The sequence below is a fragment of the Anguilla rostrata genome, chromosome 3 (genome assembly GCF_018555375.3).
Source record: "Anguilla rostrata isolate EN2019 chromosome 3, ASM1855537v3, whole genome shotgun sequence".
NCBI lineage: Eukaryota > Metazoa > Chordata > Actinopteri > Anguilliformes > Anguillidae > Anguilla > Anguilla rostrata.
In genome coordinates, this window is record NC_057935.1 from 24,721,786 (window position 1) to 24,737,767 (window position 15,982).

The following is a 15,982-nucleotide window of genomic DNA, read 5'->3' on the forward strand; positions in this document are numbered from 1 at the left end:
CGGTCTATTGAAAAATATTTCAGTATTCTTTTGTTTATTTATTTTTTTTTTTAGAAATCCATCTGTATATTACAGAAGCGAGTGCTATAAAGGAGTTTTTTTCCTTTTTTCCAAAAAATCTAGGCCGAATTCTGCTGGAAAACGTCTTGTGATAAATGACTAGGTTTGGTTTTTTGTGTGAAAATGGCGGCCGTAATTTTGCCATGCCAATCGCTGACTCCTTGTCGTCCTTGGTGACAGGCCTGTGATAATTTGAGCCTGAGTGACCACTTGCTGAGGGCGGTGCTGAACCTTCTGCGGAGGGAGGTGTCTGAGCACGGCCGGCATCTGCAGCAGTACTTCAACCTGTTTGTTATGTATGCCAACCTTGGTAAGGACTCCGCCTCTCCCTGTCTGCTCCTCCCCCTCCATAGGCATAAACCCTTCCCCTCTCTGTCAGCTCCTCCCCCTTCATAGACATGAACCCTTCCTCTTTCTCTGCTCCTCCCACTCCATAGGTGTAAACCCTTCCCTCTCTGTAGTCCTTTTAGGCAACCTCCTCTCTCTACAGCACCGCTTCACACGTTAACCTTCCTGTCTTTGTCTGTTTAATTTCCTCCGTGGTTCAGGTGTTCCGGAGAAGACCCAGCTGCTGAAACTGAGCGTGCCCGCCACCTTCATGCTGGTGGCCCTGGACGAGGGCCCGGGCCCGCCCATAAAGTACCAGTACGCCGAGCTGGGGAAGCTGTACACGGTGGTGTCTCAGCTGGTGCGCTGTTGCGATGTATCATCGCGTATGCAGTCCTCAATCAACGGTAAGACCCCGCCAATCCAACCCGCGCCGCCCCGGCGGTCGACCGTGATGAGGCACCGGCCGTTCGTTATAACGGAGCCCGCCCTCCCCCCCCCCCCCCTTTCAGGTAACCCGCCTCTTCCGAACCCCTACGGCGACCCCAACCTGCCCCAGCCCATCATGGCCCTCCAGCAGCTGGTGGCGGAGATCCTGTTTGTGCGCACCAGCTACGTGAAGAAGATCATCGAGGACTGCAGCAACTCGGAGGAGACGGTCAAGCTGCTGCGCTTCAGCTGCTGGGAGAACCCGCAGTTCTCCTCCACCGTGCTCAGCGAGCTGCTGTGGCAGGTGAGCCCCTCTGCTGTCCGTCCGTCCGTCTGTCCTGCACCACAGAGACAGGGTGGTTTTACGACTGGTAGAACAACAGTGAACATGATTGGTGGATGTACTTCTGGGTGTACTGTGAGTATGCTTGAAGTAGTAGCCTCTCAAGCACTATCACTAGCCTGTCTGTATGAACTAGCAAGTGCGTCTGAAAACGTACTTGTCCCTGTCATCATCCATTCTGCAGCCCTGCCTTCAGTCTCAAGGTTTTCTGAGGAAACTTGAGGCTCTCTATGGCCCTGTACGATAGACAGAGTGGATGGTGGTCATGATTTCAGACAGACATTTGGAATAGGAATCTTGGTACCGCCTCATTTTGAACAGCTGGCCCGATGGAGAATTATTTGGATGGCCACGTCGGTCACTATGAACCCCACCCACCTGAGTCGGATGAGCTCCACCTATTACCTCCTGTTCCTCCCAGTTCAGCTTTCTTCCCATCTGTCCGCACCGGGGTTATGTCCCCGTCACTGCTGACCTAGGGTTGCTTTAGTGGCTCTTTAAGGCAGGGTTCTGCTAAGAAGCGTATTGTGACAAACGTGGTCTTTGAAACATGCTAATGCATTTGCATTTGATTCAATTTATACAAATGCATTTGATTTGTTCTAATTCCTCAGGTGGCGTACTCCTACACCTATGAGCTCAGGCCTTACCTGGACCTGCTGCTGCAGATTTTGCTGATTGAGGACTCCTGGCAGACCCACAGGTGAGCTTCAGTGTGGCCGTCCTGAGCATTTCACACAACGCTCCCAATGAGCTTTCCACTCAAAAAACCCCACCACCTAGCAGCACTGGAATTTACCAATGAAGACATGGCTGAATTTGAATGTATGGTGTAATACACAACGCTTAAAAGACAGAATATAAACGAATAAAACATTTTTCTTCGAAGTAAAGCTGGTCTATCTCACTGCTCGATGTTCTTTCCAATACGCCTACGCTATTTCCCTGGTTTAAAGCTTAAGTTGTAAAAACAAGGAGTATAGAAACTGTAAAAATACAAATTCAGGAATATTTGCGCATATGTTTTCTAATTTTCCAGCTGAAACTGTAAAAATACAAAGTCATGAGTATTTCCACATATGCTTTAAAATGTTCCAACTGCTCCTCTAGGATCCACAATGTCCTGAAGGGTATCCCTGACGACAGAGATGGACTCTTCGACACCATCCAGCGATCCAAAAACCACTACCAGAAGAGGGCGTACCAGTGCATAAAGTGCATGGTGGCGCTTTTCAGCAACTGCACGGTTGCCTACCAGATCCTCCAGGTATGCAACTGCTCTGCTCTGCATTTCCTTTTAAAATGCGTGTTTTCTGGATCGCTGATATGACATCACATTTTAGGTAATATTATTCACAGCATATTGCACAATTTTTTTTTTTTTTTTTACATGAATTTTAACATGATATTGTGCTTAAACAGTTCAGGTTAAGTGCCTTGCCCAAATGGCAATATCCCATTCGGGATTCAAACCTGCAAACTCTTGAGTTATCAGCCCAGTTCCATAGTCATTATACTGCACTGGAATATGTGGATACAATGCAGTGTAGGATAAACATAGTTTCCTTCTCTTATCACCGCAATAAAGGCTTTTTCATGACACTACATTGCAACCATTAGGAAGATGTCCTTAAATTATCTTATGTCGTAAGAGAGACTTGCATTATAAGAGAAATGCATCCACCGCAGTTAAATTAGCAACAGTGTGAAACCAGGCCACCGGCATTCCCAGACAAGCTTTTAAATATGCAGCGTTGCTAAATGCAGTACTAATGGAGTGGCAACATCTATTTAAGCATCCTTTTTGCCATGCTTTTATTTTGTTTTTCTTACATTGGCTTTTGATCCTTTTCCCCTTTACTGTTACGCTACACTGCTGCCCTGTAGCTGCAGGATAAGGCTAAATAATAGCTTTATTTTTAGTGCACTTTTCAGGCTGCACAAAAAAGCACACTAAAAGGATAGCCATAATAAATATATATACATATATAACTTGTGTAAAATTAGTAAAAGTACTTTACTAATTTGAAATTTGAAATCTAGGTCACTAACAAATAAACATATAATTAAATGCAGAAATGCTGTTTTAAAAGATGCCCTTTAAAACTGCCTGGAATCTGGAGACAGTTTGTGTAGGCCTAATGTACTCAGGCAGAGGGGTCCCGGGGTTTGGGGCCCACACTGAAGAGGTTGGCCATTTGTTTTTAGACGGGTTTTCGTGACTAATAGAAGAGGCTTGGAGCTGTCTGCTCGGGGTGCGGGGGGCGAGTTCACGGTTAAGGCCCCGGCTGTGTTTTTTAACAGAGCAACGGGGACCTGAAGAGGAAGTGGACGTGGGCGGTGGAGTGGCTGGGGGACGAGCTGGAGAGGAGGCCGTACTCGGGCAACCCCCAGTACACCTACAACAACTGGTCCCCCCCGGTGCAGAGCAACGAGACCTCCAACGGCTACTTCCTGGAGCGTTCCCACAGCGCCAGGATGACCCTGGCCAAAGCCTGCGAGCTGTGTCCGGAGGAGGTACGTCCCGGGGGGGTCCGGCCCGCTCCCAGATTTGTGCCCTGCTCTGTAGACATAGGGATCTCAAACTGCAATACTGGAGAGATGCCTGTCCTGGTGGCTTTTTGGCAGGTCTTGGCACTTGGCTGTGCTGATTGGGATAATAGTTGTGCCATCCGCCTATCACTTTCCGGAGTTTCCAACATCAACGAGTACGAGGATCACAGACTCTCTCTCGTTAAAAATTTACCGAACTACGCTATGCAAATGCACACGCCATTCAGATATGACACATAGCCACATATTAAGGCTCCAAACTGGTTATTTTGTGTTTTTTCATTAATGTTGACCGAGTCCATGTACTTTGTTTCCAAACCCTAAATTGGCTGCTGTTTGTATCGCAGGATCACAGATACCTGCATTCACTGTAGCCCTCCAGGACTGCCGTTTGAGATCCCTTCTGTAACCAACATGCTAGTCCCATGCGTTAATGTTTTTAGTTGTATTTTGAATTCCATCTATAGAAACTGCTAAATTCGTAATTTAGGATTCATAGTCGGCATTCTTGTGTTTAGAATCATTTAGAAACATTTTGAAAGGTCTGTGCAGGCAGTAGTATGTATGAACTTTTTTTTTTTTTTTTGGTTCTATTGATATTCAGAAACACTGTCAGGGGCACACACATTCCTGGTACTGCTCAGCTAGAGTGTGGTAAATTACCAGTTGCTTGCTTATTTTTTATTTATTTTTCCCCTTGTGAAACTTCTTCAGCAGTGCAGATGAGACTTCTCTAGATGATGTTCAAGTAGGTTTTTGACTAGGGAATAAACTTTGCGCTGAAAAAATAAAGCGATGGCCAAAGCCAAAAGCAGTAGAAATACAATTCAGTAATAAATAACAATTTCAGTGAATAGCCCCAGGTTTCACTGTACAATGGTCGGTGCAACTGCAAGCAAAGTCCTTGCAGTAGGCCTACTTTGTGACTACCAATTGTCGGCTACAGTTTTGAGGAAAAAATGCTGAGTCAGTGGGCGGGAAACCAGAGGGGGCTTTTCAGTCAGCAGAGGTGTTCCTCTCCTTGTCATGATTGGCCGGGTGATGCCTTTAGTTCAAGTAATCTGCTTAAATGTCATAGTCCTCCGGCACTGAAGCCGAGCAGCTAAACTGCTAGAAGTGTAAAGAAGCAACAGCTGGCTTTCGATATTTGGACGACTTTGGAACGGGGCTCGTTTTTGATCATTTACAGTGTGCCCTCCAGAAATTGCAACGCATGTTTCTGGAATTAGGCGGTTTCTCAATCATGACTGGGCATAGCATTCAGGAATGAATAAAAGATTGAAATGTAGTTTTAGGGAATAACAAGCAAAATTAAGTGGGAGGAGTGGTCATCTATTTTTCTGTTTGCAAGTGTGCGTTTGAAACAAGATAATCCAGTAGCACGTACATGAACTGTAGGTATTCATGAATACGGAATGAACATTAATATACACCATGTACCGCCAGGAATAGTGGAACCCTGTTTTAAGACATTATCATTTGATACTAAGGCACCCATTTTGAGTGCAGTGATGATTCCCCATGGTCCATAATCAAACGATGACCTGCAGGGTGTCACATAATTGGCTTCGTGTCATCTGGGATGGGGGGTTTGAGTCACTGGGTGGCATTCCCCATTTAATCGAGTAATAGCGACACTTGTTGGTTGATTGGGGGCCTGCAGGCATCCTTCACAGCTGCATCATGTAGAACCTTCTGTTACAATAGCCGCGTTTCCACCAAAAGTACCCAGAACCTTTAGTCCCAGGAACTACTTTTCAAGGAACTAAAAGGTTCCTTCAGCCCATTGTTGTCTGCGTTTCCACCGCGGTCTAAAGTCCCGCGAAGATTACGCAAATTAGCCCACTGACGTATGAAAAAGCGACGTTGTCGTCGGTCCATCTGTCCTATGATTTCTTCTGTAACCCCATACTACCACCGAAGTAGCCTACATTATTTTCTAATAACCGGGACTTTATTCCACTTATATACAACGGGTTACCAACAATGACTATATATGGCCACTTTTGTATTTATTGATTTTTATCGATTTAATCACCTGAAATTGAAATATTCTTCCGCAGCCGTTTGGGCATATTTTACCGTTGTCAAGCAAAACTGTCGTTGGTAGTTGAACCGTTGTTATGCAACAAATAGGATATAACAGGCCAATAGTCAGATTGTAACTGTTTTATATATCCTCTCAAACACATTCATTATGTTTTTATGCAAACATTCACTTTCATGTCTTGACATCCAAGAATGCATTCACATTCCACAAATAACTGGCGACAGCAGAAAACATGCACACGTTGTAAACAATTTGCTGTTGAATTGATTACTTTCTCATCGTCAATTCCATATAGGCTAATCGCAAAATGACAAGAATAGAACGAAAACTGACTTGTGTGAAAATTTAAATTAGCAGTGGTACGGACACCGTTTGCTTTCCTTCAAAGTTACTGCTAGCCGAGCAGCGAAGTGTGCCCTCCAGATGCGAACCATGCACCATAAATTAGTCCATAGTCTTCCTGGTCTTTTTGTGGAATTGAAGAATGGCAGAGTAAAATTACGGCAGTCTGAAAAAGCAAGAGGGACGATTACTAGAATTAACCCGTTATTTTACCCTGACAAAAAGTGCGGAAGGTGATTTCCAGTTTGCTTTTACTGTATCACCCATGTAAATTACGCATAACTACCGCATACCTCACATGACTGTATCAAACGTTTTGAGTCAATTACAACAGGCTAACGGAAGAAAATATTCAGCAACCGAATTAAACCGTCTGAATGTTTTGGTACGTAATATGCTGTCCCAGCACGAATGCTTAGCATTTTATAAAACGAATACTAAAGCAAGAAAAGAACAGAAGAGCACACGTTATAATTCCAAGACGTTGACAGGCTATAACCAAAAGTAGGCTACTGCGCCGCATAACATACAAGTTTGATTTCAGGTTATTATGAAAATAAATCGGTTTGCGGCTGCAGATTTTTAAACATGGCGGCTGAATAACCTGCAGTAGCGACATCAGAAATTTTCAGCGCTTGCGCCCCACCCCAAAGGTTCCGGTACTTTTGGAAAGTACTACCCCCCGAGCAGGAACTGTTTTGGGGGTAAAATAAAGCCCCCAGAACTTAATTTAGACCCTAATTCCTGTGGTCGAAACGCACTGAGTTCCTCAAAAGGTTCCTAGTTCCGGGGTAAAGTTCCTGCGGTGGAAACACGGCTAATGACTCTACCACTCAGATGATGGGCTGCATGGCGGGGTTAACTGGCTGCATGCCCTACCCAAGTGATGAAGGTTTTTTTGCAGCAGTCAGTGGCCCTTATAACAGCATCTGGATATTTCAAATTTAAACATTAAAATTGGGATGGAACGTTTTTCTTTTTTCTGATTTTTTTCTGAATCTTAAAGGATAACCAGTCATTTTCTTTTTTCAGTATTGTCAGCATGTTCAAATCTTTCTGTCCAATTCCTTAGTACTTTTTGATTTTTTCTACCCTGTTTCGCATCCAACCAAGAAATCCGTTAGTTTCAGTTTTGTACTGACGTCAATGGATACAGCTGAGAAAGACGTATTTTCATTTTCAGAAAATGCAACCTGTTATCAAAAACAAACAAAAAAACCATGGTCAGTGTATTTTTTCCCCCCAAATTTACTTGAAAACGACCAAATTTTTAATTTGATGGGGGCTATTTTCAGTATTTTCGTGCCACGCCAAACTACTTTCCAAAAAAAGTTATTGTCGTCACTTGATGAAGTTCTTTCAGTAAAAAGTACCAGTAAAGGCCAGGTTCTTTGTAATGGTGAATTATGCTGACCAAAGCAACAGTATCTGTTTGACTCGTTTTAATACTTTTTTTTGGATGATAATGGAGTACTACTGACTTTCAGTGTATCAGCATTGGCTAGATGGGCAATAATTGTTTGTAGGATCTTTAAGTTCTTTGAAAGTTGGACAGAACCATTATCAGTTTTGGTCTTGTCATAGGATATGTTCACGATACTGAAAAAATGCAAATGACCAGTGTTATCCTTTGAAGGTGTAATGCTATTAGCTGAATGTACATTATACATATAAATATTTAACACACGTATGTTTTTTGTATGCATAATTGTAGTTCTGTGGGGAAAAAAAGGTTTGTAGAATCTGTAAAAATCTGTATTTGGTTTTTTGTATGTATAATTGTAGTTCTGTTTTAAAAAAGTTTGTAGAAACTGTAAAAATCTGTATTTTGGAAACGTTGTTGTGAAATATACTCAGATATTAAATGTTAACATTTCACTATAGGTAGGGCTTTGAGTTTTCGACCATTTTAGTTACACATAATATGGCAGCTTTTGTCCCCCTTTCAAATTGGTAACTATTTGATGATAATGTATATACAGTATTTCTGTAAGTTGTTGATTTTTTCATCAAGCTTTTTGACAGCTGGTATATTTTTTCCTTTTTTATAAGTTTTTTTAAAATTGTTTAATATATAGTTTCACTTCGTTTATTACATTTTTTCCCAATGAGAAATCCAGTCAGATAAGCTGTATTAACTTGTGTATTACAGTCCTAGTGACAATGGAAGAGACTGTAATGATAGATGTGGTAACTAGACCCTAAAGATGAGAGAACTGCTAAAGCAACCACAATCTGCATAATTCATTGACTCGTTGTCTATATATGCGATAATTAATAACTGCCATTTCAAAATAGCGTCACTTAACGAAGCACGAGGTGGTGTCTGAAGAAGACGCCCAGCGGAAATCGCCCCCTCCACAGCAGCTTTTGCCAGGGGAGGTGGCAGGAGAGCAGCAGCACACTGTAAGGCTCCAGTCCCAGCAGAGCGGCTTCCTTAGCCACTTAACCACCATTACCGCCTTCTCTCGCTGTTCACACAGGGCCACGGTGCGGCACAGTTTAATCCAAGCCGTCTTTGCCTCACCGGGAAAGTGAAAATGAAGTTGTGGTAGCGTCTTTGAAAGCGATCGAAAACTCTAAGCCTTGGCTATAGTATCGAAAATACTTCAGTTTACAATACTAGGCTTGTAGGGTGATGATTTGTTTCAGGGTTTAAGAAATGGAAAAGTATGGTTTGTAGTGTAGTACAGTTGATAATGTCACACAGTTTATATTTGTAGTGTAGTCCAGGTTTATATCACTTATAAATATGTTTCCATTTCAGCTACTTGGCATTTAATGTTCATTTTGAATCATTTGAATAACCCAAGGATTCTAGTCTCTGCCAATTGAAAGTGCAGATTGCACATTTTTTTTCTTCCTGTTTTAATCCTTTTGTTAGACAATCCCTGGAGTAGAATGGTTAAAATTAAATTTGGCGAATTCTGTTATTTCAGATTTTTGTCCATGTGCCATTACCTCATGTCACAAATTAATTCAATTCAATTCTATTTGTGTAGCACTATATACAGAGACACTGGGTCTGGTTTACTAAGACCTTTAGTCTGTGCAAAACCTTTTAGCACACACAAAACCAGTAACATGGCTTGTGATTTGTCATGGAATGCGTTTTGCACCAATCATTGATTGTGTTATTAGTTTTGCGTGTGTTAAAAGGTTTTGCTCGTGCTAAAGGTCCACTGTCACAAAGACGCATTGGAGAAAGACAGGAAATAGGAAAAATTCGCTAGACAGCCTAAACCTCCAAAATCACGCAAGTGAGGTGAAAGAAAAACTTCTTGCAACCTCATGCAAACAGTGAATTTGCATTAAATTCTGTTTTGAAGTAGAATATTGGATATACATATCTGTGTATTTCAAACTGACAGCTATTGCTCCTCTAATTGGATTCTTTAGGCAACTACAGTTGCAACCTGTGGAGTACGGCATATGGCTGCATTATTGCTACATTGTGATAGGAGGTCAGATGTCTGTTCCATTCAGGAACTACAGCTCTCCTCCATTGCAGCACCAGATTTTGGAGCCTACTCCAAGCGTGCTTCCCTGCAGAAGCATTTGCATGACAGGTTTTTAGGGTCTATGTTGTCTCCTCAGCCTGTTTTTTAAAGAATGTTGTTTTTCCCACATTGTTTTTTCATATCATGCCTTACGCTTCTATCACATGTGGTTATCTAGATGGAATGGACAGCATTGGTCTTGTGTTGGTGGTGTTAACTTGTCATTCTCGGCTGCAGAACAGTCGCATGTCACCAATAAAAACGCTTAGTTAGGGTTTTACTAACCAGACCTTAAACCATTCGTTTTCCCTGTTGTGTGACCTGTTGAGGTACACAGTTGGACGGAAGCACTAGCACCATCAAACATTCCAGAGTATTTGTCATTTGTTTTAAATTTAATATGTATCGTCACTTTGAGAAGGTTATCATTATATGAAAACCAAATTCAGTACTGGAAGCATAGCATGACTGAGTAGTGATGTTTGATTCACTGTGCTGAGCCGAGCAGAGCCAAAGAGACTGAACGTTTTTTGTTTTGTTTTTGTTTTTTCCTCAGGAGCCGGACGACCAGGAAGCCCCTGACGACCACGACTCCTCTCCCCCTGAAGACACCACCCTGTACCCCAACTCACCGGGAACGCAGTATCAGCAGGTAATCCTCACACTCCGACCCTAAAGGCCTGTCCGGCCTTAGCCCCAGCGTCTGGCAAACTGCAGCATCATCTCTCCGGTTTGCTGGCTTAGGAATTGGGGTTTAAATCAATGCCAGTATTTTGACCTCACTTTACAGATTTACACCAAGTATGCCTGCTTGGTAAAAGAGGCAGCACTGATATCGAGGGCATCAGATAAATCCTGCCTGCTCCACACCTTGACCATTGATGCGGACATTGACGATGATGATGGTGTGTGATGAAGTGTAGCGCAGTTTGCCACAGGTGCTGCAGTGCAGTGGCCCCTGGCCTACTCTTCTTGTGCACTTTCGTGATTTCCAATTCAGTTTTAATTGCGTCCTATTATTTCTATTCATTATTTTTGTTCGGTATTTCAGTAGTCTGCAGACTCAATGTAGCTCGCAAATGAGGGCGATTCTGCATCTTTTCTCTGATGCAGTACGAAAGGGCACATAGTGGAATTTTTACGCCAATGGTCGACGAAGGAAGATCGCTTAAAAATGTCTGCACTTCTGGTGTGAAAAGCAGCTTTTGTCCACAGCAGAATGCTATCGCAACAATGCAAGCGCTTGTTTTTCTTTAGTGTGTGAAATTGAGAGACTGTCTCCTTGGCTCCATCAGCCTAACAGTGAGTGCGTCTGATTTTACGACGTTGCATACGCAGGATGCATTTTAACCAGCGGAAATTCTGCCGACAAAGATAGCGATTGTCTCGGCATGTGTTTAATGTACTGGCGAAGATGGGCAATTCACGGTCCTTTATTGCAGGCAACTATGTATGTAATGTGCAGAGGATCAAAATGCTAACTATTTAGCCTTTGCGATGATTACATCAGATTACATATCTACATATAAATGAAATGCAGTAAGGAATGAGCTTTCTACGGCAACCGGGACAGCAGAGACGCTGGCAATCTTCTAACACAGCCTGAAGACCCATCTTTTGGCTCCCAAAACCCTAACCCTTTTGAGCGTTCTTTAGCTAAACCTTAACACTTGTTTCTATAACTTAAAAAAAACAATTGCCACAGAAATAACATACTTGTTACTTTTTATTATACAGCTAAAATGGAACTTTTTAAGTTGAAGATGCTGGTCCAAAGCTACTTTGCGGTTATTGGTGGTGCCTGTGCCTACTGTGCCTTCTGCTGTACCACTGTGTTCATTCCTAATGGTAGCATGGTTGTCCTCCATTTTGTCAGTTGTTCTGGCTAAGAGCGTCTGGCAGGTGCCTGTAATGTGATGAACTGTAACGTGAGCCCTGCTGTGGCGCAGCGGTACTGAGTGAGGATCCTCTGTCTCTGCCCTCAGCAGAATAACCACCCCCACGGCCAGCCGTACACGGGCCCCGCCGCACAGCACGTGAACAACCCTCAGCCGCGCCCGGGCCAGCGAGCACAAGAGAACTGGGAGGGAACCGAGGAGGCCCCGCCCACCCAGACGAAAGAGTAACGTCGGTGGGGGCCAAAACCCCTCCCCCCCCACCCACCACCACCACCACCACCACCACCACCACCACCCCAGGGCAGGGGCTCGCCCCGTTCCTCATCCCCTCTCTCTCCATAGAGACGCTTGATCCGAGTGCAAGACCGGGCCCTACGGTTCGCCGCCCGCTCCAGGTCCCGCATCTCCACACCCGTTAGATCTCTGTATTCAGCCTGGAGGCGGAGCCTGTTTCACTGTCTGCCCTGCAGAGCATTGCTGTCAAAACAAAATAGAAATAAAAATGAAAAAAAGAATCTAACCCGCCTTCAGTGGGGGGGAAAAGCTGTGTAGAGCTGAAATAAAACCAGGCCCTGGCGCTTGTGTGTAAATGGTGAAAGGTGTGTACATAGTATGTTCATGTTCTGACCGTGGTGACAGCGGCAAGACTTTGTGTTTGCGGTTGGAGATTCACAGACCTTTGAAAACAAACGGATGAAAGAGAGGAAGAAAAAGACAATAAATGTACAAAGGCAAAAAGGAAAAAGAAAGCTTTTTTTTTTCCTTTTATTTTTTCTTTCCGGTCAGTGGTAACCTGTACGTTGCGGACTGCCTGCGAGGGCAGTTTGAGGAGGACAGACATTATCCATGTCGACCAGCTGGATCGTGCCAGACAAGGTCCTCTCCTGGAGCTGGGTTTCAGTGCGGGATATTGGAATGGCTGGGTTAGTCTCTGACATTCGGTTGATGTGGGGAAAAGTAAAGATGTCGCGTTGCTCTAGGTCTTTAATTGCCTTTTCATTCTGATATTAATTTGGTCTTTTTGCAGCTCTAGTTAACACGCTGTAACATTTAGCATGGCTTCACATCGACTTAGTGTAGCCAGAAACTATGACCATAACACAGCAGCATCCATAGACCCTAATTGACAGCGACTCTGAAGAGCCTTTTTTTGGGAGGGGTGGGGGGGTATTTTCTATCTCTTTTTTCCTCTTACACATTGAAGGCGATATTTGGAACAAATGTAAGCATAAGGGGCTTTTTAATTGCACATATATTCCTCAGATTTAACATTTGAAAGTCAGCTGTGGTGGGACAGTCAACACATTTTCAATAATAGGAATTTTAAAAAGGAGAAAATATATGCAACATTTTGCTATGCCAGGATTCCTGATGCATAATAGACTGTATTTGATGTGCTTGGTTTTTTTTTTCTTTCTTTCTTTCCTTGGGTAGATTCATCTCTTACAGTAACTCCTAATGACTTTCCAGACACTGTAACCTAGACAGTGGTTCAGCCTCATCATTTCCCGTTCCTTTCTCACACAGTTCTACCTTTACGCAGGCATCTTCTTAGAACTCTTCTTCCATATGGGTAAAACACACAGCTGGGTTGTATCATAAAATATCTGCTTGGTAGTCACGTTGCCGCTGTTCTAGGTCTTGCTAAGTGAAGCTTCATTTATATCAAAGAAGGCGTCAGTAAATACTGTATTTAATTGGTAACTTGAATGTGTATTTTTTTTCCAATTTTGTTGAAAATACCAAATACCCCTGGCAAAAGGAAAGAATCAACCCACCCATAGTATATTTAAATATTTTGCTGTTTTATTTTATAGAAATTATTTTGCTGAATTTCACAAAAAAAAATAGAATTTGATTTAAGAGGAACATTTTTGTCCTTGTGTTATTTTTAAAGAGGATATTGACTGTACAGTCACGGGTTCTGCGCACTGTTTTGCCGACTTTTGTTTTGGCCATGGTGTGACATTGAATTCTGGAGCTACAGTCGCGATGTGAACTTTCACTTTGTGAAGTTTTTTTTTGTGCACAGAAATATAAAAAAGAAAAAAGCGTTGCGCCCATTAGCAAGAATAAAGAAAATGGAATCTTGACACTGAAACGGTCTCATACTTTATTTATGGTACATTGTAAATACATTGTGCACGTAACAAAAAAGAGAAACAACTCATGGATTATCAAAAGACGGGGAGCGTCCAATCTGTGAAAGGACAGAGAAGACATCTTTAGAAAGCACATGGATTTGCGAAACGGTTAGCCTGAAAATCTGCCAAAAACCAAATAAGTGGCCTACGTAGATGTGGTTTCCGTTCTGTGGAAGCGGGAGGAGGAGCTTGTCACCCGGAGCGAAACGTTGCTAGGAGAACCACGAAGGGACATGGAGGAGCCGAGTTCTATCGCTTTTCACAGACTGGCCCCGCCCCTTACCCACAATGCACTACAGGCCATTTCGTTTTCACATTATTCCTTCAGGGTACAAAAAAGCTTTTGTTTTAGCCTGTAAGGTCTTACTATTTTATTTTTGCTTTGCTTTTCGTTTCGTTTTGGGTTGATTTCTCTGTTAGTTGAATCAGATGATTGCCTTCTGTTTTAATTTTGGAATCTTTTTGTTCTTTTTCTTGCATGGATAATATTGATCCCTTGATCTGCCTTAGAGCACTGTACAACTATAGCACACTGTAAAGCTGATTTGAGATAAACAAAAGTGAACTAGTGAATTGTTCCTTGCAGTGTGCTGCCCTCTGACCTTCACAGGACCCCTCTCCTCTCATTACTGGCTTTGTGGAGCAGTCTACCCGAGTGCCTGTCTGGAAGGGTTTACAAAGGGAGCAGGTGACTGACTCCCGAGTGAATGCATAAGACTGCGTACTCCTAGGTTTGCGGTCTCTCCCTTAGCCTCCAGGCTAGCTCCTCATGGGAAAACGACATAAATGTCCTTGCAGCAAGAAAACCCTTGTTCACCACACCCGTTTGTTCATCTGCACTGACAAAGTGGTTTTTAAAACCTTTTGTTTATAAAAGTTGACTTTGATTTTTTTTTTTTTTTTTTGTATTAACGGTAAGCTCCCTACCTTTTGTTGACTCCACCAACATTTTGAAGAATGCATTGTAAGAGGTCATTAAAGATTGTCCTTTTGAATTTGTTTGGTGTACATCCTCTTTTTGAGTGCCAGGCTAATTAAGTTATTTTAATTGGTCAGTATCTTAAAAGGTTTACCGAGCTAAGTTTACAGTAGTTTGTAATTGTTCCTACATGTAGGAACTGTTGGTGACAGTGGGCTAAAATGTTTCAGACATAGGCCAATCTTGGTGACACCCATTGAGCAAAACACTTGATGTTAAATAGACTGGTATTGGTTGAGCTTATTTAAATGTGTTTTCATGTGACACATGTATGTACAGAGGAAGCAGACTGTAGTTAATCTACATTAGGTTTGTAATTTCCAAACCAACCACCTAAGCAAATAAAATGGCGACCATCAACACCTGTAAAACTATTAAACTATGTTGTGCATTGTCTACTGCTTGTAAACTTCTATGGTTAGGATACAGAAAGACCAGACTTCCTAAAAAGCATATGGGTTCTTGAAATCAAAAATTTTTTTGTTAAAGGTTTGCATTGTTGCTGCCCACAGTGCACGTATTTAAGGATTCCTGTTCAAATCTCAGTTGGCGCACTGCTGTTGAGTAACTTGTATACTTGAGTAAGCTATTTACCCTTAACTGCTCCAGTAGAGATGTATAAATTTGTTTCTTTTAAAAAATTTAAAAAAGCCAAGTTCCAGTTTCTCAGGGTAAAAGCGTCTGCTAAATATATAAATGTACAGCAGTGTGACCGAGTTGTCCGGTTCCGGAGGATCAGCATTTGAAATCTAAGAGGAGCCTCCCACATCACACTGGCCTGGTCTTCTGGGCGGAGCCTGGGTGTGATTGATTGATTGCAGTGATGTGAAGGGCTGTTCTGGAGCCTGCTGTGAAGCCATATTGCCGCACGATTGGAGCATAATGCCATTCCGTGTCTGACAATGGAATGGCACTTAGGCACTCAATGCGTGTCGCACAGTCGCGTCAGAAATTAATTAATTGCACGCAACCCCCGGGTCACCTCTACATCGATGAGTTTAAGAGAACCTAAACTGCAGGGAATAGTTTCTTTCAGATCACATTGCAACATTGCTCTTCCTTTCTGAAAGGTCATTCTTAAGAGAGGCTAGACAAGTCATAATTTATCTAAAGAACACGGTGCAAGATACAAAATACATTTTACCAAAACTGTTCACTGAAAGTGATAAGAAAGGATGGAAATTCATGATAAGGAGGGAGAGCTGACTGACAGTACCTATTATATATTCTTCCCGCACACTGCTGCCTGTTTATCGATAATTACATCTTATCAAGGGTGCTGCCAGTGATCTTGGTTCCCGTGAAAAGATCTCACATTGGGCCCCACCACCACCACCGAATGAGGCTATACATGATC

At 42.8% G+C, this 15,982-nt stretch overlaps 1 protein-coding gene across 13 annotated transcripts in view; it reads left to right on the top strand.

The window, feature by feature from the left end:
- The window catches only part of LOC135250543 (probable ubiquitin carboxyl-terminal hydrolase FAF-X), a 73,078-nt gene extending 58,437 nt beyond the window's left edge, over positions 1-14,641 (top strand). For 5 of the 13 annotated variants that reach the window (XM_064326910.1, XM_064326912.1, XM_064326915.1 and 2 more), the window contains 9 exons: positions 241-370; positions 609-794; positions 900-1,120; positions 1,774-1,862; positions 2,270-2,426; positions 3,464-3,676; positions 8,403-8,510; positions 10,161-10,256; positions 11,590-14,641. In XM_064326910.1, the coding sequence (XP_064182980.1) occupies positions 241-370; positions 609-794; positions 900-1,120; positions 1,774-1,862; positions 2,270-2,426; positions 3,464-3,676; positions 8,403-8,510; positions 10,161-10,256; positions 11,590-11,730 (1,341 nt within the window). In that variant the 3' untranslated portion in view covers positions 11,731-14,641. The remainder of the gene's footprint in view (positions 1-240; positions 371-608; positions 795-899; positions 1,121-1,773; positions 1,863-2,269; positions 2,427-3,463; positions 3,677-8,402; positions 8,511-10,160; positions 10,257-11,589) is intronic. The other 8 variants (XM_064326920.1, XM_064326921.1, XM_064326923.1 and 5 more) reach the window with 3 other exon arrangements.
- The last annotated feature ends 1,341 nt before the right edge of the window (positions 14,642-15,982 follow it).